At 29.9% G+C, this 22,893-nt stretch overlaps 2 protein-coding genes across 2 annotated transcripts; one reads left to right on the top strand and one right to left on the bottom strand.

Moving 5' to 3' along the window:
- Positions 1-282: 282 nt before the first annotated feature.
- On the bottom strand, positions 283-1,978 carry LOC113864956 (ethylene-responsive transcription factor RAP2-1-like). The gene has a single exon (XM_027499226.1). It carries the CDS (start codon positions 1,823-1,825, stop codon positions 1,364-1,366), a length of 462 nt encoding a protein of 153 aa, XP_027355027.1. The 5' UTR covers positions 1,826-1,978; the 3' UTR covers positions 283-1,363.
- A 14,015-nt stretch (positions 1,979-15,993) lies between these two features.
- On the top strand, positions 15,994-18,476 carry LOC113865706. Its single transcript, XM_027500429.1, has 2 exons — positions 15,994-17,174; positions 17,549-18,476. Exons 1-2 carry the CDS (start codon positions 16,232-16,234, stop codon positions 18,055-18,057), a joined length of 1,452 nt encoding a protein of 483 aa, XP_027356230.1. The 5' UTR covers positions 15,994-16,231; the 3' UTR covers positions 18,058-18,476.
- Positions 18,477-22,893: the final 4,417 nt, after the last annotated feature.

Below are 22,893 nucleotides of genomic sequence, written 5' to 3'. Positions count from 1 at the left end.
GAGAGTACAGATAATTCACATGCTAACAGAGAAACGTTAACACAAACAAAAATGCCGACAAGAGTTTGTAGTTCTGCTTGGTTTATATCTGAAAGGGGAAATGTCTTTACCAGAGAAACCAAAAGCATCTGATAAAAATATTCACGACCTAGTTTTGTATGCTTTTTTTGGTATATTTTTTTTTTTAATTAAAAGAAATCTAAATTTCAGAAATTTACTATATGAGAGTATGTTCCAGAGGAATACCGAAAATTTGTTCTTAGAAGAGGGTGAAAAAGAAATGGAAGTAATATTGAAAACCAAATTAAAAAAAAAAAAAGAGCTAGCTGAGGCCCTACTCTCACAATGTTTATCAATCTGTGCTACACAAAGCTATCCTGAACTCGAACTTTCCCATGACTGTGACAAGTGACAACCTCGCTTTGAGACCGATCCCCACTGTTCTCCGCGCAGTCTTGCCCATTCTTTTGAGGAGAAAAAAAAAAGTTTTTGTGGGGTGCCAATGCCATAAGCAACTGCTGCTTTTGGTGCTCAATTCTTCCTTATCTCTATATCCACTTGTTCGCACTGTTCTACAACTGAAACATTAGTGTTTGTTTGTTTCAAATTAATGCGGCTTTGTTGGGCCACCGCTGTTCCTATCTTTATCTCTTCACCCGTGGCCTTCTTCACACCGATGAATTGCATTTGCACATATTTGGACCAATCATCAAGATAACACTCGAGAGAATATAGCTCACAAACAGAAACTTAAGCGCGAAGAGAAACTCGAGAACTTTCAAAAAATAAGGGTAAAAATACACCAAGTAATTATTTTCACAACATGACGTCCAATTTAACACACAGAAAGAAAACATGAAACAACAAATCAAACTCGGTTAATTCGATTCGATTGTTTAGGTCCAGCCAACGGACATCTTGTTACAAATTACAACACACCTGACCTGAGAAAAGACCCTATATATGCCCCATGAAAGAGAGAACCTACGTGGCTACCGCTCTAGTATTCATATAATGAGAACCAAAAATACAAAAAACAACACTAAAGTGAGTTTAATTCTTTACGAGGGGAGCAACTAAAAATATAGATATCCTTATTTTTAAGGGTAAATATAATTTTGCTTGCTCAGCTCGTAAATAAGTTAGCCTCATCTCAGAGGTTTCTATTTCTTCCTACACGTTGTAATAAACATGGAAGAAACTATTTACTCCAATCATATAGTATATTACAAATATAGAGGATTTGAAAGGAAAAAAAGAAAAAGAAGATAGGCGACGGGGGAAGCTGCAAGCTTAAGCCCTATGCATAGACGATTGGGTTGATTCGTGGATGAATATTACTCTTGAAGGTAAAGGGAATTGATCAATCTTCGGGCTTTGGATACTCGTTTAAATCTGGTTTGTCGGAGGTGACGTGAGTGGAAGGGTTGTGAGAGGAGGACTGAAGAGCGGTTTGAAGAGCGTCGACTCTGGCGCCGACTTGAGTGGCTTTCTTGCGAATTGAATCGGCGGACATGTCGCCGTGTTGGGTGGAAACGTCGTCGTCTTGGAACAACAAATCGGGAAAGTTGAGACGAGCCGAAGGGCCTCTGAGGTAGAAGACGGCGGTGTCGTAGGCGCGTGCGGCGGCGACAGGGGTGGTGTAAGAGCCCAACCAAATCCTTGATCTTTTGTTGGGTTCTCTAATCTCGGCCACCCACTTCCCCCACTTCCTCATCCTTATTCCTCTGTATGGATTGTCTTGGTGTTGCTGCTGCTGTTGCTGATGATGCTTTCTCTTGGTGATGGACGAATTGGTGGAACAACAATCTCTTTCTTCTTCCATGACCTATTCACCTGAATTTGTTTCCTAAACCAACCAGCCACCTAGTATCTATGTCTGACCCATCTTTGTTTATATATAATATTAATTGGGAAGTGGAAGCGAAAGGTGTTGGTAAGGAGATTCTGTTCATACCCTGGAAGCACTTTCCCCCCAAACCATGTTGCTGTTGTATTAGTTTCTATTTATAAGGAGAAGAATGAAAAAAGCATATAATAATAATAATTAATAATTAATAATTAATAATGGAGAAGAAGTGAAGGGAATGAGTTTCCCACTTGGCTGCTAGTCTGTCGTGTGGTACGGCCGCCACGTTAAGCTTTCTTTAAGATAAATCCAAAGATGGCCGACACAATCCATCCCAGCTATGCCCTCTTTCTCTCACTCCCATTTTTTGTTTCTTTTTTTATTACACATTCCACGTACCTTTTTCTATCACCCCAACCCCAGCTGGACCATATATAAACACACAAACATTTTTAATTTAACTATTTCTGCTTTGCCACTTATTTTTCCTTTCTTCCCCTTTATATGTTATCTAACAGTCAAATAATAATTATTATCTCTAATAAATAAGTTGGAAAGAGGAAGCCTCGTTGCTTGAAAGTTGACGATCGATGCAAAGAATTAAGAATAGTTAATTAGTGATTTTTTTAATATACGACATCAAAATTTACTTAAAATCATAAACTTTGACATTTTAAATATTATAATTTTCAAAAAATTAAAATTTGTTAATATCTGATTACGTCTCTTAAAGTATACGTTAGAAGAATAAAATGATACGTAGTGAATAATTAAGTGGGGGAATTAGTAGAACAGTGTTAGTTTAGTGGTTGTGGGAATGAAAATAATAAATTGAGGGTGGAACTTTAGCGGATGGATGAAATCAACAAAACGAGACAAGTCGGTGGTAATGGACGGATGGATGGGGGCGATTAGAGGAAGACTTTCCGTCCACGCAATAAAATATCTCATATTCATATACATTTGTTTGCTTTCTTCACAACTATAGTCTCTGTTTTTCCTTAGTTCAACGCTCTAAGTAATCATCTTTTAAACCATGTTTAAGGTTATATATTCAAATTTTATTAAATTTGTTTTTTTTAAATTATAGTATTTAATATTATTTATGTATTATATTTTTTGATTTTTAGTATAGAAATATCATAAATAAGTTCTTACTTCTATAGTTTTAGACGCATGTTAAAAATTATTTTTTATTAAAAATTTTGTAAAAATATACTTTATAATAAATATAAAAATTAATAAAAAAAACCTCAAACTTAATATTTTTATTTTTTTATCCTTATAAAAACTTGTCATAATTAATTATAATCTTTAATTACATTTAATAAAATATAAAATTTAATTTAAATATATTCTTATATTAGCATAAATTTTATAATTACAATATATTTTAATTGATTGACGAGATAATTTTTTTTACATTGATATTATCAACAATTTAACTATATAATGCATGTTAATTTTACTCAATTAACATTATTATATATAAATTATTTGTTAGAATGATATTATATATTCTTATTATGTATTTCATAATTTTTTAAATATTTTACAAAATAACTATTTAATAATTTTAAAATAAGAAAACCATATTCAAATATTTTTAGAAGTAAAAAAATCTCATAATAAGTATTTACAAAATTTTAAATCTCCTTAAAATTAAGGGTGATAAATTGTTAGTGCTTACTATTATATTCGTAAATTAAAAAGAAAACATTATATACTTTATTATATATATCAATATAAAGCTAATAATTATTATCATTCTACCTTTTTATAGATATTAGATATCCTTTTAATCACCGTGAAATTTACTTAAATTGCTCGTTGACATCAGCGGCATTAAATTTGCTGACCATCCGATGGAACGATAATTTCTCACCGACTGGCCGGTAATTCTGTTGACTTGTATAACGACCGCCACCCCCAAAAGACTTAATAAATGCTTCCATGCAAGAAGAACGAAAAGGAGGGAAAGAAGCCTCTCACTAAATTGTTCCAAGAGATTTGTATAATTTGTTTACAGTTTTATTCAATATTTTTAAAGAGAGGAACATATTATAAGAGTCAAAATTTCTCTCCATTTAACTTTAATTTCCTTTATAAAGTAGGTGGAATTGACAGGAAAAATATTAAACTAATCAAATAAAATCATTTTAATTTAACATATGCATATTTCACTATTGTAAGTATATGACAATATGTTTATTTATTTCACCCCTTCTTTCTTTGTAAAATTTCTCCCTTGAAAAAAATTGACTTATCTCTTCCTTTTGTTTGAATTAAACAGTGTGTACAATTAGTTAAGTGAATTTTTTCAATTTAATTTAAATATATGATAAAGTTTTATTCCTTCTAAAAATTCTGTTAACATAATAATTTTAAAATGGTAATTTTTTTACTATATATATATATATATATATATATATATATTGAGTATTAAAGAATACAATTTTTTAATACAATTTTATTACTGTTAATTGCTTAAACTTAACTATTATCACTGTTCTTAATTTAAAAGTAAAGTATGCATTACTTCAGTATTTTACAATATTTGGTTACCAATCCTTTTAATACTCAGTACACTTCATTGATGTATATTTTCATTTTTCAAATTTTAAGAATTTATTGTTTCTATTTATCTGTGACTTTTAAAATTTTAATATCATGGATTAATTTTTATTATTTATTTTTTAACTTAAAATAATAATTAATTAATGAGAGAGATAAAATTATATAATAAGAATTCCATGGTAATTTTAATAAAAAACAATAAATATATTTTTTTATTCACGTACAAAATCATTAAGTTACAGATTAAAAACTAGATGAAATATATTTTGTTAATGTTAATGCGTGTCATTAAATAAGAAACAATAATAGAAAATATTTAATAATTTATATAAGAGTTCAATTTCCAAAAAACACTATTGTTCTCTGGATAAAATAATAAATGTTATGTTAAAAGAACATAAATATTTTAGTTTCATTAAATTCCATTCTTAATTTATCACCCCGGGCTATAAGGATGGGTGTTAATTTTATTTTTTTTTAAGTTATACAGAATAATAATTTTTGGAGACATGGATAAAAATACTTGCTTAAAATTTTGAAAAAATGCTTGTTTATATTTTTAAATTTAATGCTAATTAAGAGTGTTGTTGGAATTATTGATCGTTGAAATAAATTCAATGAATAAAGGATTCATTATTAATATTACTTTTGAGTGTATGAGTATAAACGATTTGGTTTTGATCTTGACTTGTCAAATTATTTATTTTTAAAAGTAAACAAACTAAAGCTTGGCTTTAAACTTAAATATATAAAAAAATGTTGAGGTTAAGTTTTTATTTTTTTTCCTATTTGAGGTAAAGCTTTTATAAACATAACATTAGAAGCTCTGAATAATTTGTGTCTGCGTAATTATAACGATAATTTTTTTAATTTATATAAAATTAGATACATGTAATAAAGTATAATCTTATCTGAAAAAAATATCATTACATAATTTTTATATCCAAATATTATTTTATTTTATTTTACTACTTACTTGATTTCATCTTTTAAAATAATTAAAAAATATTTAATAAACATTAAACTAATAAACTTAAACTTACTTCAACAATATATTTAATAAACTAAAAAATAACAATTAAAACAGAGAGTCTCTTGAAGTTAAAATAGCCAATCCTTTTTTTTTCTTACTTTAGAAGTGATGTGATTAAAAATTAATATTATATTTTCAGTTTTAATATTTTTTTATTTCTTATATCCTAATATTAATTTATTAAAATTGAACTTAAACTTAAAACATCTTAAAAAGACATGAAATTTACGTATTAATAACATTGGCATCAGATTAAATGTATAAATTTTACGAAATAATGATCGGAGAGGATTACAAAATTAATTTTAATATAATTAAATACAATATCAATACTCTTATAGTCTTTTTAGTAATACTCTATTGATGAGATTTATTTTATTACAAAGAATCATATAAAATTATATATATATATATATATATATATATAGTTTAAATTATTTAATTTTTAAATATCCACATCTCATACTCAAAACTTATTCAAATTAGTAGAAGTAGTCAAACAAAGTTATTTTATCGCTGTTTTGATCAGTTTTGCCTGTAACCCCTGTCAGAATCGTTGGACAATCTTCCTCAAACGACGCAACATATAATGATTAATGAGATTTTATTGGTCCACCAGATGAGGATGACGAGATAATATCAAATTGAACGTTCAGCTAACGACGGTGAAAATCCAACATGTAAGGTTAGAGTTTGTTTGTTTTTAAATTATAATAAAATTAATAATTTTTAATTAAAATGTACACATTTTTATAAAACATGGTATTTAAATTAATGTGTGTGTGTATATATATCATATTTAATAAATTTGCTTAACAGAAATATTATATGATAAAAAAAAAAGCACTGAACGGATACTGATGGTTGTTGAATTGGTTCTTTTGGGCTGTATAGTGTATCTGGGTCTCTGCATCAGAATTCACACATGAATTGGAACGAGATACTAGCTAAACAATAACTAGGATGCTGCACATTAAAAGGACGTAACATTTTAATGTGAATGAATAAAAGGTTAATAAAAAATACATATTTAGTCAGTATCCGCATGATGATAGAGATTCAGCATAGGGTCACTCCCAACGGCTGACAAGAGAAAGCAGAAATTACACACACAAAAATGATAAAACCTAGTTTGTGTTTTGCGCATAAGGACACTGAGAAATGGAATTCAATGCATCACGTAAGAGTATGAAACAATGATAGAAAATTAGCGGATGCAGGAAGCGGGCTCCACCTAACTGCCCAACAAGGGAGGAAGTTCAGTCGGCAGTCCAAGTTGTCCACTAATGACATTTTAGTATAAAAAATCTTACATTATTTTGCAAAATTTAATCATAACCCAATTGACATTATTATCTAACGTCCTTATCAGTGGCTTAAACACATTGAATAATGGAATAACCTTACTTTAATTCTCCTTAATTTGGCATCCAGGTTCTGCTAAAGATGCATGAATTGGACAGTAATGGTCAAGAAGTGTGCAACTTGTGGTTGCTTCAACAAATGGTAGCTCAGCACCTCTATGGATCGTCCATTATGGATTAACCACAATGTACCTTTCCAACAGCCATAAATATATGAAAATACATGTTTTGCGGCGACGGGACAGTCTGCAAATCCTGTATTGCTATCAGGACAGGAATGTAACGTCGGTAGTCCCCACCATTTGGTTCTTGATAAATGTATCTGCCTAGCTATCAACAAGCTCAATATCTTTTTGGTTTAATTTTTCAGACTAAATATATTCATGTGGTTACTCTGTGAGATTTTTTATATTTATTTTTTTATCATATTATCTATTCCAGTTTTCTTTTATTTTTTTCATCCATTTCATACTTTAAAATGAAGCGTAATTTCATTTTTAAAAAATGTTATTTTGTTCTGCATACTTAAATAAATGTTCTATATTAACAAGCTGTACTTCTTTGTGCGGACCTTCTACTCTTTAAATGTCAAAGACACTGACTTGGCAATTGTTAAATAAAATATCTTTTCTTGGAATATTAAAGCATTAGGGTAAATTATTGGCATCCTACGGTAACTTGGCATGACAAGTTTTTGTTTTATTTATTTGTTTTAGGGAAGATTATTCACTGAACTTTTAGTCCTCCATTCAAGGACAAACCAAACTTAATCCAAAGAGTTAAAAGTCACAAGTTATTGTGGGAGCTTTAACTTGGAAAACTTTTCAATATAAGCTGATATGAGTCAACAATAGGGTGCTTGACGAAGCTTTGGCCAGTTTATATTTTTGGTATGAAGCTTTTATTTCTTGATTATTAATTGTTTATTGAAGATCAATAAATAGATCATGATGCATTGCCTTAGATTCTACTTTATCATGGATGACAATGAACATAAAGTCGCCAACACTCCAATTGCTTAAGCTTTGCTGCATTCCCTCTACAGACTGGCCCACCAAGACAAAACTTCTCACGGGTAATTAGCTGAATTCATATATTGATTCGTGTTACGGCCAACCTATGACTAATAGACAACAAATGTGCTAAGTTGAAATCTTTTCTTATACACTGAATCAACACCTAACTCGCATTTTCATCCAATCAGTTCAATTTTTTTTTTAATATTAGATAGAATATGGATTCAAATCTAATACATGCAATCATATTCAAGGGCTGGGTAACATAGATAATAATTAAACGAAAAAAAGGGTTCGATTTTAAGAACTGAAATAATTCGATAATAATCCATACGGTACTTCTCCTCTAATAAAAACCCAATTGCATTACTCTTTTTCAAAGTCCATTATATAACACAAGGTAAATCCACATGGAATATCCTAGCAAGAAAGACCGAGGGAATAAAGATAACATTTCTATTTAGAACAACAGTTAAATCCAAAACCATTGCAAAAAATATTTAAAACCATGTATTAGGGCCTATCGGTTTAACTAGCAAAATCATTTTTTTTTTGCTTATGTACACGTCTCATGCGCTAAATCTATTATCGGGATTAATTTGACAAGATATTCTAATTGTTTAAAACTAATGCCATTAAAATCAATTTTATCTAATTTAGAAATATTCAAACACTTCATATAATTGAATCGACACACTTTTTAACAACGGTACTTGTCATATGAAATATAACCCACATTCGATCAGCTAGCATAGAAGTAAATGAATCTAGAAAGAAGCAAGCTGCGAAGAAATGTAGGTATGTGTGAGCGTATAAAAAATTGCATTTATTGTATGAAATATTGAATGACAATTAGATTTCATTAAAGGTCCTGTTAATCAATATTTTAAAAATACTAATTATGAAATTGATATATAAAAATATATTAAAAATTACGTTAAAATATATATATTGAAAATTATAGAAAGAGTGTATCATTACACTTCTCAATAAATAAAGATACTGGATTACATTTGTCTTACATAAAAAAATAACTCAAGCAACTATCATTCACAAAATTATCATTAATGTTGAAAAATTTACCTTTTTCTGAAGAATTTAAAATTAAATCGCTTAATGTTAGTTACTTTTCTCTTTTAAAGAATTATGGGCTAGTAGGATGGTCTACTTGGCCTGTAGCCAATACAGTGTTACATTAAACTAAGAATTTGTTTGTCTGCAACTAAATTAACTTAATGTAACCCCAAAAATCTCGACAGAAAAATGTAACCCCAAAAATGTTTTAGTCTCTGGTGGGCCAAGCTGAATACCTGAGCCAGCCCTACATGACATCTCGTTATTCCCATATAAAAACCTCAAAAGTGTTTGACCAATAGAAAGTTAAACCCATTAGTGACTCCAAAAAAATACGTAGACGCTCTCATTCATTAACTGGCGGCTTTCAGAAGCTTGTGTAGGTTGGTACTGATTCTCGTGGATCAAAAGAAAAAAATGTTTGCTATTTTTTAGGTGGGCCTTTCTCCCCCAGTCCATGTGAGTTTATTTGGGTCAGGGCCTTCTTTCTATACTTTTTACTTCCCGTGCTTCGATTCATAAAGCTTTTATTCACTAAAGAATCATATTTTTAATTTAATAGGAATATTTAACATTATTTTATATCATTGATAATTTTTTATGCCATTACATTAGAAATGTATAATAAATTATATAATTCCTCTGCATCATGATTTTTTTTTCACATTTTAAAATGTTTAGAAATAGGAATGTGTTCATGTAAATTATATATATAGTATGATAAATCATACTACTTATAGGAGTAAATATCATTTTTGAATATTTAGCAATATCCTCCTTATTATTTACGTAGTAATAGTAAAGAAATATCAAGAAACATTCAAATTAGAGAAAGTAGATTCTTTCGTGATATGATACATTTCTATCTTTTGCTTCAAGTTTCTTTATATTTTCGTGTAGTTATCTTTCTTGTATTAGACTGCTTTGTTCACCTAAACGCGGGGAGGGGGGCATGTTGAGTGCAAGACTTGTTAAACTAGAGGAACTTAATTAAGGACAAGATATCTTGCAGCATACTAATTATTGCCAAAAAAATTTAATTTATTATATATTAACAGTTTACTGTTGAATTAATCTTTATTATTATAATTTTATTTGATAAAAAATAAACTATAAGCACGAATATTATACATTTATATTGATATAATGCATCATTAATATAATATAATACATCATATGATTAATGTTAGTCTACAATGTCTAAACCCAAAATTGCATAGCTAGAGAATTTTAGTTGTAGTTTATATAATTAGCCGAGTCCAAAAGCTATAATCCAAACCCTAAATCTGTACTATAAGGTAGTGTTTGTGTTCAAAACTTACAGACAGAGAGTGCATCCGGTCCTCTTGCTTGTTAACTGTTTTGCTGACGCATACGTGACATTGCCAAACATGTCATTTTGATTTTTAATTTTGTTGCATGGTTCTTCTGTTAATTAATGATAAGAATCCATATCCTTTCTGCAAGCAACTACGACAGCGGTTTATTATCCATTGCGGGAACTTTTGGTCTGCAAGAAAGGGAGACAAAGGAGATTATGAGCTCTTAAATACTCTACCACATTTTCTTTTTCCACTTTATTAAAGGAAGTTCGAGTGGGGAGAAGAAAAAAATCAGCGAAGAAATTAACTGCGTTGTAAAATATGAACCACTCAGTGCATTCTTATTTGCTATCCTACCAACAAATGCTCTAACATTTTAATTCTGCTACGAATAGCCCTTTTTCCATATGCTGTTCATTACCATCATAGTTGGCTTTCCTCTTTCTCTTTTTGCTTTATTTTAAAAGAACTTTTTGTTTCATTATCTTTCCCTGCATGTGACTGCATTTTATCTTTCTCGATACTTTTAAGATGAAAAATGTTTAGTAACAGGTTTTTACACTTTAAGAGAGTTAAGAAAAAGTATTAAATAAAATAATAATATTACTGATAGAGTACTGACAAATCAAAACTATTTTAGGATCTTAAATTTCCTTCTTCAAATGGTTCAAATTCTAAGTGGAAAAAATTCACTTCCACTTTATATACATTAAAAATTGTATTTAATTTCATTTCAATCTTAAATTTTGTTTTCAAAAATTTTTTCCGTCACTATAATCCAATCTGGTACTTCAGATAAGGCTTAGAATTCGGTTTTCATCAGTTTAGAGACAGCATGCTGTGACTGCTACTTACTTTAGCGCAGCAATAATCTATGAATTATTAAAGAAAAAGATTTAAAAGTTAGGAAAGCAAGTAGGTTGAGTTGGGTTAAGTTTCATTAATTTTTAAGGCCTCGATCAATTTTTACACTTTTATACATATCAAAAATTAAATTTTATTTATTTAACTAATATGAGTTATCTTATCGATAATTTGTTCAATCTTTTTTATAATATATATTCTTTCCATTATAATAATGACACGTCGTCTAAGAGAGTAAGTGCTACAATAATATAAAACTTTTCTTTTTTAAGATTTTGAAGATATAACTTTAAAAAAATAACAATGACATAAACAAGTATTTAAAAGGTATTAATATGCTAATGTTTCTAAATTTTTATATGAACTATAAGCTTAAATATTCAAATAAATAAATATATAATTTTAAATAATTTATAATAGAATTTAATATAACAATAAATTACTTGAAAAAATAATTTTGTCAAAATCAAAAAGATTGTTAAATAACATAAAATCTAACCTTACAAACTAGATGAATTTTTCAAATATTTGTTAAATTTTTTAGTGAAAATAGGCATGGCTTAAGTTAGACTTAATGTAACTCTGGCCATAAATTTTTAAAAAGCAACCTAGCTATCCTTTTTATTTTCAGTCAATGCCTAGCTAACCTATTCTAATTGCTATTTACAGTAAAATAAAATAAAAGCGATGCTTTTCTACGGCTGAAAATTTCTTGCTTTTCATTTACAAATCAGTCTTAATCGATCAATTTAATCAACTTTTCTTTCGTCAAACAAATGCTCAAAAGTAAAACAGTCAAAAACTGTTTTTTTATTTTTATTCTTGAGATTATAAGCATTAGTAATTTTCATCTCTAATTTTACAAAAAATTTATTTTCTTTCTTAATGAAGTAATATATGTGTCATTTAATTACCTTATTCGTTTTTAATGCATTTTAGATTAGATTAAATATTTTTTTAAGTTATATTAAAAATTAGAATTAAAAATTGAAGTGAGTAAATATTTACAGTTTTTAAAACTAAAATAGAAATATATTCTCCAAAATTTGGTTTAAAATGCCAATTGTAGATATGAAACCAACAAAACTTGGGGGTTTATTAGTTTAAAGCATGTTTTTATACATATAAAAAATTAACTAATTGAAAAGAAAAATTGTCGATCGAAGACACACTGTGGACGTGTCGCGTGAAACGCACATAAAACAAGACACGAATGCCCTCTCTGTTTTTGTACATGTTCTACGAGGGAAAGTTAAATACTTTGACTCGTTATCTTACGTGTTGAAATATATAGTACGAAACATAACGATTCTTTCTTCTTCTTTTTTCGTGTGATATATGTGTTAGATAAATACCCTTTTCTTTTTTCATATTGTTCCACTAAGATAAATACCTTCTTTCCTTTAAAATTAATAAAACAGGGAAAGAATTGTTAGGGAACCTTAGTGAGTTTAAAAATGCATATTATATATAATATGCACTTTAAAATATATAAAAATAAAAAAATATTACCTTCTTATATTTTAATTTTATGAGATTTGATACAGATAATATAAATACTACATAATTATTGATGAAACTTAGTATAGTTTATATACCTTAAGTGATTATATAACACGAGTGTAAGTTGACCTCTCCTTGAAAAAGCATGCGAAGGGTTAGAGTTATACCAAATCTTAAAATAAAGGCCAATCAAGATTAAAATATTAAGCAAGTCATGTGATTTATATTCTTCTTTGTCCACACCAATTTCCAAATTCCCATAATCGTAAGGAAGATTTACAAACCATCATATTTTTATGTTTGTGTGCCTCAGAAACTCTTCTATCCCCACCAATTAACCGATGGAGTTGGGAATTGTCATATAGAAAGTTCATGTATAAAGGAATAAGATATTATTTTTTTATTAAAATAAAAAAAAATGTTAACTTCAACGTTAGGACTAATGATAAAAAAATTAATAATAATAAAATTTTATCAAAAAAATAAATATTGTAATTTCATAATTTTAACATAATAAATATATACTTTAATATTTTTTATTTTTAAATACTTAAATTTAGTCTTTATGATTGAGAAGAATAACTTGCAGGTTAAATATTCATTTGAGTTTATGTGTGTGAGATTTGACGTTGACGGAGTTCTAAATTTTGACGCTTAGTATTATTTGATTTTGTTGGTAAAGGTTTCTAAAATTCTGCAAATTTTTCTTTAAAACATCGTAAGTTACAATTATCAATCACATATGACGTGATTCATCTGAAAAGAGAAAGTACCTTTCTTTAACTTATCTATGCATTGAAAAGTAAACAAATAAACATGCAAGTAACTCTTATTGGCCAACCCATTAAGATAGATTACCATCTTACGAAATATAATAACAGCTTAAAGGGATTAGTTATAATTTAAATAATGATGCCCACTTTTCACAGCTGCATCAATCTGAAAAAGCAATTTAATTATGTATCATCATCAAATTAATTGGTCAGAGAATGATTACCAATTATTTGGTTCATTGCCCTTTCATGCTTTATTTTTTGAATAAAACCAATATGAAAGTATACCATGACCCAGTTTTAGTTAGTTTATAGCTTACAAAAGTCTTTTTAATTGAGATAAGTACTGGATTTGTAATTTACCAAATAAATTCTTATAAATTTATATATTTATAGGGAAACTAAATATTGAAAGAAATTATAAACAATTGAGTCAATAAGTTAATTTTATTATGAGAAGTTTGATGATTCATTTAAATCTTTTATTTTTTTATAATTATTTGTCAAAAAATGTTTAAATTAATTTTAAAAAGGTGTTTAACAAATAAGGGGAATACTTCAAAGTCTGAAGATTAATAGTTTTTCGTTAAGTTGGATTTGAATATTAGAAGATCAAAATGCACTTGTCCTTTTATTAACGTGGAAGAAAAAGAATACGTTCGGTCTGAATATTTAACCAAAATGTCTAAAAATACCAAATCATAAAATTCATATTAATAAAGTCGTACTAATGTATTTATTTTCTGCGTCAAATTCGACTCCACCATGTTCCATATCTAGAAGATCCATTGTTCATTGAATGAGACAAATTTTTCATGTGCAAGTTTTAACCTATATTTGTTATTAAACACAAACTGAACATGAATTATGATGTCAGGTGCATTAGTGGCAGAGTGCATTCACTCACCTAAAACTCCCACTATATGCAAATGAAATGTTGGAAGTCCATTCAAACGTTGCGTTGTTTGGAATCATTGAAAAAATCGTTTTGGTTCAGAAATAAGTTTTCTATGGCATATTTATCGTTCAAAAAAAATCTTAAAGTTGGTTTTTTTTATGGTATTAAAATTTATAATGATAATACATTAACAATAGTTCTTAATCATTTTTTTTACTTCTTATTTCTTAATTAGTGTTCTGAGAACACTTGTTAGAATTTACTTTCTTTTATTAAGGTATTTGCATGTCTTGATATATTAAAAAAATCAAAAGAAAATAATATATATTTTATAATTGTTCATACAAGAAAGTACAACTTTCTATAATTTTCATACTCCTTAAATAATATGATAAATAAAAGATAAATTTATTTTTTGTAAGTTCAATTATAAGTTTTAAATTAAAAATAACAATATGTGATAAATAACTTATGTATGACATATGTATAGAAAATATAATATCGCATGTAATATTAATTTTTAATAATTAAAGTAACGATGTTGTATGATTGTGTAGTATCTGTAACTTTTTGTAAGTCTCGGTCTTGCTGTTATTCCAATGGGCCACGCGGTCTTTAGTTTGAAAACCTTTTGTTTTTCTTTCCTTCTAGTTTTTTTATGGAGAACCCAAAATGTCCATTCAGACGAATCGGAACACAGAAAAAAGACACCCAGTTAATGACCAGAAGCGAAAAAAAAAAAAGCATCAACTTTTTGCTCCGAAGGTGCCAGCGACAGGATAATCAAACAGGAAAACATCCTCTCTTTATACAACTTTTTGTTTTTCGAGTAATGGAGAACTACTAATTTTGCTAATTATACAAATTTTCTGACTTTAATAACTAACACCCTTTATCCCTTTCTTTATGATCAATCACATCTATCTTCCGTAGATTAATCATATTCCTTTCTGACCCGTTAATCCGCAAGTTAATGTGAGAAAAATACATGCCAATACTTTAGGAACATATTTATTTCACAAATTAACTTAATCCCACTCATTTAATAGTATTCTATTGCAAATCAAGGTTATAGGACCAAATGAATCTGGGAAAATTTAAGATAAATGTGAAATGACCTTTATCAACATGCTAATTTCAATTGCTTTTGTACTCTCAGTTTTTATCAAAATGTGAAATGATCTCAAATTTTATATTTATTCTGTGTCTTTTTATCTCTTTTCATTCTTTATTCCTTCATTAATTGTATTTATGATTTTTCCTTTCGTCCGTTATCTTTTTCACTAAGATTATAAAAACACATCTGACAGTGTAAATCATCATTTTTTGTTTCTAGAAGTGCTTGCTAATGGAAAGCATAACTTAGCGCTGTTCTCATTAACTCTCTCTCTCTCTGAAAACAAAAGACAAAATAAATCGTCAAACGCGTCCCTCCTCATTGAGGATAGTCTGTCGGTTCTCGTTATGTGTATATATGATACGAATTTAATAAATAACTTTTATTTAAATTATAACATTTAATATATTATTTTTTAAATGATATTTATATAAAATTTGTATTTAATATTTTTGTACATTTTAAAAAATATTTTTAGTATATATTAAACATTTTAATTTTTCATTAATTTAATGTTATGCATACTTATATGCGTAATATAAAAGTAGATTAAAAAAAACCCATACATTGAATTAAAGGGAACTGACAAAGAATTGAATTCTTAATCTAAGAAAAACGGAAGCTAGATGTGTGCCACTTCACGGTTCGGTAACGCTTTCTAGGACCTCTTTGTGCATAGTTTGATTGAACCAGTCTTAGTCCACGCCCGCCATTATTCTCAGCATAATTTTCTCCTCTTTCTTCCTTTCCCATCACTCTTCCAAACCCAACGATTTCTCTGATCACAACAATCTATGCAACCCAAAGAAAGCGGAACTTAACAAAGCATAAGAACAAAGAGATGAGCCATTGGATACACGTGGCGGTTGCAGCATCCGCGGTGGGATGCGTTTCGACCCTTTTGTTGGTTTTCATCTGGCGTTGGTGTCATCAAAGAAAGCGTAGAAATTTCGTAGAACCCGCTAGCTTGACCAGAATGGAGAGTCTCCAAGCTGGGATTTCAACTCTTCATCACCAACCTTCTCAATTGGATCAAGGAAGCAAGAACAAGAGCAATTACAATTACTATGTTTTTCGTGGTGGGGTTTCTGGAAAAAGAACCTTGTTCAATTGGGGTGATCACCCTTCTATGGCTGCTGATGCTGTTGAAAATGGGTGGTCAAGATTCGCCTTCACGGGTTACAAGAGCTACACGCCATCTCCTTCAAAAAGATCAGCACTTTTAGGTGTGTGCGCTGCACCAACAAGTGATCATGGAAGAGAATCAGAGGCTGAGATAAGCTGGGAAGTGTCACGTGGATCTGCTGAGTTTATGCAGAAGGTGAGATTGAATCCTGGGATGAAAAAGTCTCATCAAAATAACAACAAAGACCCTTCTTCTATGATTGTTGCTTCTATCATTAGAACGGCTTTGCCACTTCCTGGCCCTCCTTTGGGGAACTGTGCTTTTCCACAAGAAGCATATTTTGAAATTACTATTTTGTATTCTCGTGGGGATGACTATGAATCGGTTGGGAAGAGTGAAGGTGAAAAGACCAAGCTCCTTGTTCAAGGTAACTCTAATGCTAAAGGGAATTCGGAGGCTTTGGTTCATGTTACCAGCAGCAATAGTCATAAAGCCAACAATGTTGAAGAAATAAAGCTTGGTGGCAAAGAGGGTGGGAAGAGTGAATCTGTGATGTTCTCGTTGGGATTAACCGCTGGAGGTTCTGTTCCTTTGAGAGTTCCCGGTAGCTACCCCGGGAGCATTGGCTTCAACTCCAACGGTTCTGTCTATCTTGATGGTAACTATTTCCTAATAAATCATCTACCATTAGCTTATTGTTTTCCACGTTCATTTGTTTACCATTTGAGCATTGGCATCAATATTATTCCATTCCATTAGGTAGAGATTTGTGGACTGGTCACACTTCTAAACCCACTTAAAATACCGACACTATCAATGGTCCACATGAAATATTTCGTAATCCACACTTATAATCACATTGTCACACGTTATGAATACTTTTAGCAAGTAACAATTATGTCTTTTATGATTTTGTTTTGTCAATCGGGAATCAGAAAATTGACTCCACATAAGTCGCATACTTACTTACAAACATGGTTTTGGTTTCTGCTATAGTATTTTGAGACATCTAAGTATGAAAATTTGTTACAGGAATGAAACTTGTATTCGAGTCTGAGAAGGCAGAATGGGTAGGAACCGATAGGGTGATTGGTTGTGGGTTTGATCCTAGGCAGAAGAAGGTTTTCTTCACCTTAGACTCTGAGCTAGTGCATGTCATTCACTGCCAATCAGAAGAATTTGGCACTCCACTCTATCCAATCTTGGCTGCAAATATTGACATTCTGGTATTAATTAATTTTGGACAAAGTGCATTTAAATATGCACCTGCAAATGCCCAGAGAACACCAAATCCATGCTTTATAGCCCCACTTGTAAATTCCCCTGCTGCTACATTGGGCTATGATGACAGCAAGGAGCTATTCTCAATGGGAAGGATTGATTCTCAGTGGCTCAATCGGTCTACAACCAAAGGAAGTCACAACAATGGGAGTAATACTAATACTAATAATCACACAACGGATTTTGATGAGGAATCTGAGGCTGATCTATTTGAAATCGTCTTAGATGGTTCTGGAAAATCTCCATACACAGCATCATAGCTTAACAGCAAAGAGTGCGCAAAGTTGGTATTTGTCTTGGCTCTGGCATTTAACGTCATCAATACTTGTCTTAATAGAACATGGCTTTGCTGCACATACATCGTCTTCATTTGGAAGAATGTTTGTTGTGTCTCACAATCTGAGTGGGATCTTTGGCATCCTTTAGTGCTATACAAATATATACAGAACACACACACAGAGAATCATATACATGACAGATTACTTTATCTATCATCACTAATTGTGGAGGCCTTAACATTGACTAACTAGTCAAACACAGTTTGTCTTTCGTTTTCCACTCTCTTTTTCTTTTTCCAAGTGGCCAAGCATTTGTTTCGTTGTTTTCTTTTGGAAGAGGACACAGTCTCCCCCCTTGTAAATATTGTATTCTGATATAATTAGAAGTTTACTTTCAGGCTTCAACAGTTGAATTGTCTATAAACATTCTCTTTGCTGCTGCTTGTGAATGATTATTGAACACGGCAATAATAAACACAAGGGAAAGGGAAGAGGAAGAAGCATCATCTGTAAATTAGTATGTACTATGAGCTAAATTATACTTTTCCTCTTCTTTTTAAAGTTTTAGTTTTGATCCTTTTCTTTGAGGTTAATTCGGTCAGCACTATTATCCCACATAAAATAAGCTTCTACACTTAACATGCTTTTTTTATGTGACATTAACACTGATAACTTAGTCTTAGCTGGCAATTAAACACACTATAAAATGTTGTCTTTTTGAGCATACAAATGACTAAAATATAACTTCAACACAATGTCTCCTAGTGTTGACCTCCTTCTCCATTGGCTAGCTGTAAAATGTTCATTTGGTGAAACACGAGAGAAAAACGAGGAACCATTAGTGTTGCAAAAAGTGGTTTTTGTCTAATTTTACGTAAAATCCACAAGAGAGAGAGAGTTGAGGGGAAGGGGTGATTATCTTAGAAGAAAAACACAGGATAAAATCACCCGTGTCCAAAAAAACACAAGAAATTTAGGCCATACTAGTATGATTCAGTTATATGTTTTGAAATATTTAAAATTAAAACCAAATTTTAGTTTTATAAATTTAAATTTTAAACTTTTATAGTTGGGAAAAGTAGGCCCTGTTTATTTATTTATTTGAATGATTTAGCTTCCGCAATAAACAGTTGAAAATGAAATCCGTTGTATTCATAGGAATTCAATGATCTTAATCAATTTTGTACAATAAACCTGACATTTTTTTATTGATCTCTCTGTATTCAAACAGATTTGAACCATCAAAGTCGGGGTATTCTATTTAATGATAAGAATTTCATCCGTTTTGCTTTTGCCGGGGGTGGGTGGCATAAAACAACTAATAAATTAAGCAGAATCGATATACCAAAAAATAAAATCAACATATAATTGCGTGTCAAACTGTCAATCCTTAGTTGTAGTTAGATTGGTCGAAGGTAAGAATATTATTTTCTTCGAGAGGTCATAAATAAAACAAATAAACCACTTACTATTTTATTTTTACGATCAAAACCACTTACCCAGTTGATGCTAGTGTCACCCTACTTTAACGAATTAAGATGCGCCACCACTAAATAAATAAATAAAAATTAATTAAGATGTATTGTGCGCATCTTCAACTTATAGTTTCTAATTGTAAATTTAACTAAAAAAATTTATAACGGTATAAATAATTTTTAAAATTAAAATTGTTTAATAAATTAATTGTAAAATTAGTTGGATCGTATTAAATAATTTTAAAAATAATTAATATTATATTAACATAATATTAAAATTGATATCATACTTTACTTTTGATTTTAGAGTTTATAATATAATCTATCATTGTAGAATATTTTGTTATAGATTATTCATTTTATAGTTTTAAAAGATAATTACATAATATTTAAATTTTTATTTTTTTATCTTCATATCAACTTAATTCGATCATGACCATTTTATTAGGCTAAGGATGGGATCTCATAACGCTTAGTGTAAAATTAGATTAACAAAAAAACCCTGATAAAACATCCAGTCTCCAAGTCATTCTCACAATAGTGAGGATATTAGCTTAATCTTTTGTGTATCAGAAGATGTAACTAGTGCTCTTGATTATTCATACTTCAAGGCATTTACCCAATTCATGATACGAAACAATATATTATACATCTATTTTTTTAACTGAAATGAGCAGAAAAGACAAATGGCAACTCTGAAAATGGATTTAAATTTTCAATATTTAGTTATTTCATTTTTAAATATGGAAGTTAAATATTGTTGATGTTATTCTTCAATTTTAGATGATCTTAGTAATATGTGTGAACCTTTCACGTTGATTTTTATTATACAAAGTTATTAAAATAAAATTCTAATTTTGATTGAAGATCCTTACTAATAGTGCTAATTACATTTAAATTTTGGCCTTATCTTTATGCTAGTCTTGAATGACAAAATTCTCAAATATTGCATATATGTTCCTTAATTATCATCAACAACAAATTAATTTAGATCAAGATTTCAAAATGAAGATTTCTAAAAATATAAATTAGAAATAAAAAATTAACAAGATCCATATATTTTTTTATATTTTTAATAATTTTTTTTAAATAACTAAAAATGTGTTGTTGTTGGCTTTTATCTTTCAAAATTTCTCATTTTAACATAGATGAGAATCGATGATGCAATTCAAGCGATGACAGAAGAGAGCTGGAAATGTTGAATTATTATTTCCCCTCCCCCACCGATCCAGTGTCGCAACTCTTTTGAGTGATTTAAGAAGATCCAACTCTGAATCTGCTGCAGAAACATTTAAGTAGCCATTCAATGGAAACAACCATTTAACCTACAAAACTAATTTCAGACGCAATTAAGGGGTGCAGGCCGCTTGCTTTAGATGAAGCTACTAAGTAAGGTCGTTCTTCTTAATCACATCGATAATCTTGTGCAAATTCCATGTATCAGCTTTACACAACACACAGTTTGCAAGATTCAATTCAAAATGAAACTAAATTGAAATTAAATTTAATTGAAATAACGAATGCTATTGACTTAACCTAGTTTGTTAATGGACGTTTAGGAGGCTTGTAACTTTTTTGGGAAAGTAAGACGAGGACGACGAGCAGGAGAAAAGCTTCAATAAAAATATGTCCTTCAAGCACACGGGATAATGAGAATGGATGATAATTAATAAATATGAATTCACACGTGTGGAAGGGGAAAGAAAATAGAAAGAACGTGGGATTAGGATCGATGATAATTAATGACGTTTATTAATGAATATCCGTTTGTTAGGAGTGGGATTAGGATGATAATTAATGACATTTATTTCCCTGATGTTGAACCAACCTTCTGCTAACTCTTAAATTTTGTTTGCATGAAATTAAACAAAATACTGAAAATAGGGATGGAGAAATAAAATATAAAATTTGAATTGGATATAAAATTTTAAGAAAAATTCAGGGGGTAGGATGAATAGAAGATATTGAAGTAGGAAGATTACAATGTCATACGGGGAACAAGGATGTGATTTGATCAATTGGAGAAAATGAATTTCGTATGAATAGTTTTAGACTTTTCCCCTCTTACCCATTCAAATTTTTCTTGATTGAGTTTGGACTAATTCGGTCTATCTAAATATAAAATATAAGTTAAACCACTTTTCCAGCCTTTATTTTAAAAATCAGAACAAGAAACGATGTTCCTTACCTGAAAACTTGAGACAGGAAACGGGCTGGTGTTGGGGTAAGGTTTAGTTGGGTGGTACATTTTTCTACCTCTGAAAACCAGCGAGGACTTTCACCCTTTCATCAAACATTCCAGTGGGTTATTACCCCAAAAATAAAGATGGTGGGTCGGATAATACCCACGCTCAAAGCAAAAATTAGATTGTGTCCAGAAAATAAAAAGCCATACTATCAAGTGTTTAGGTTGTCTTTTCTACAATCTATCAGTCCAATATTGTCTACATGTCCTATGGCCGAAACAATGATTGTCCAAACTCCAAACTAATGGACCGCATTAGGGTTGCGTATTTGAGAGCACTTGTGGACTAAAATTGGACAAGAGTTATGTAGGGGTGTTGGTTGCATCAGATGAAGTTTAGGCTAAGTAGCTAATTTTGAGAAAGTTTTTTAACCTATTTAAAATGTCTTATTATGAAACGGTGTCAAACTTTCAAAAAATTTTGTAAACCAACCATTTAGAACAAACTTGAGACTTAAATTCAAGAATTAAACTGGGCCCAAAACTTGTAAAACTTGGCCTAATGGAACCTATATACCTCCATGGTGATTATATGTCAATGAACTCAATATCTACCCTGCACAACTAAACGTTTGCTTTTAAGCAAAACAAGTGGTTAGATGTCAATAAAGTTTGACGCAATTGACAAGTGGTTAAAACCTTCTTATAACTTTTTTTTATGTTTATTTTAATAAATTTCATAATGAAGCCTATAAATGTTTCAGATTCATTCGATAAGAGATCATTAAAAATAAATGTTTGATTAATTTTTTTACTCAAAGGTGTCTTTAATCTCTAATCATTGGGGGAAAATACCTTGGTTAAAAAATGGAAAGTGATTGGATATGAAGGAGTGAGGAGCTAATGTTCCCCAATTAGCCAATCATATGTCATTACTCATTGTCCTAAAGGCCATGCATCTATAGGTACTTATATAGCAAAGCCGACAGCGCATGCTAATGACATCGATGAAAGCTTGCAACGTAGCACATGTTGTGTCTCCAACTCCGATTCCACATCAAGAGGGAGAATATACTTAATTCGTAGATATGCAATTATGCATTGCAGATTTGATCCTACACAGGTATAACCAAAGTATTAAATTAAGCAAGAAAACAC

This window comes from Abrus precatorius, unplaced genomic scaffold (genome assembly GCF_003935025.1).
Source record: "Abrus precatorius isolate BTA unplaced genomic scaffold, Abrus_2018 Scaffold4, whole genome shotgun sequence".
Lineage (NCBI taxonomy): Eukaryota > Viridiplantae > Streptophyta > Magnoliopsida > Fabales > Fabaceae > Abrus > Abrus precatorius.
The sequence above is the reverse complement of the archived record's forward strand: the minus strand, read 5'-3'. Positions and strand labels throughout refer to the sequence as shown.

What these genes read in the sequence shown, in the direction of transcription:
- LOC113865706 (XM_027500429.1), top strand. Translation starts at nt 16,232, where the DNA reads ATGAGCCATTGGATACACGTGGCGGTTGCAGCATCCGCGGTGGGATGC. An exon ending in CGGTTCTGTCTATCTTGATG is followed by an intron (nt 17,175 to 17,548) that starts GTAACTATTTCC and finishes AATTTGTTACAG; the next exon opens with GAATGAAACTTGTATTCGAG.
- LOC113864956 (XM_027499226.1), bottom strand. Translation starts at nt 1,825, where the DNA reads ATGGAAGAAGAAAGAGATTGTTGTTCCACCAATTCGTCCATCACCAAG.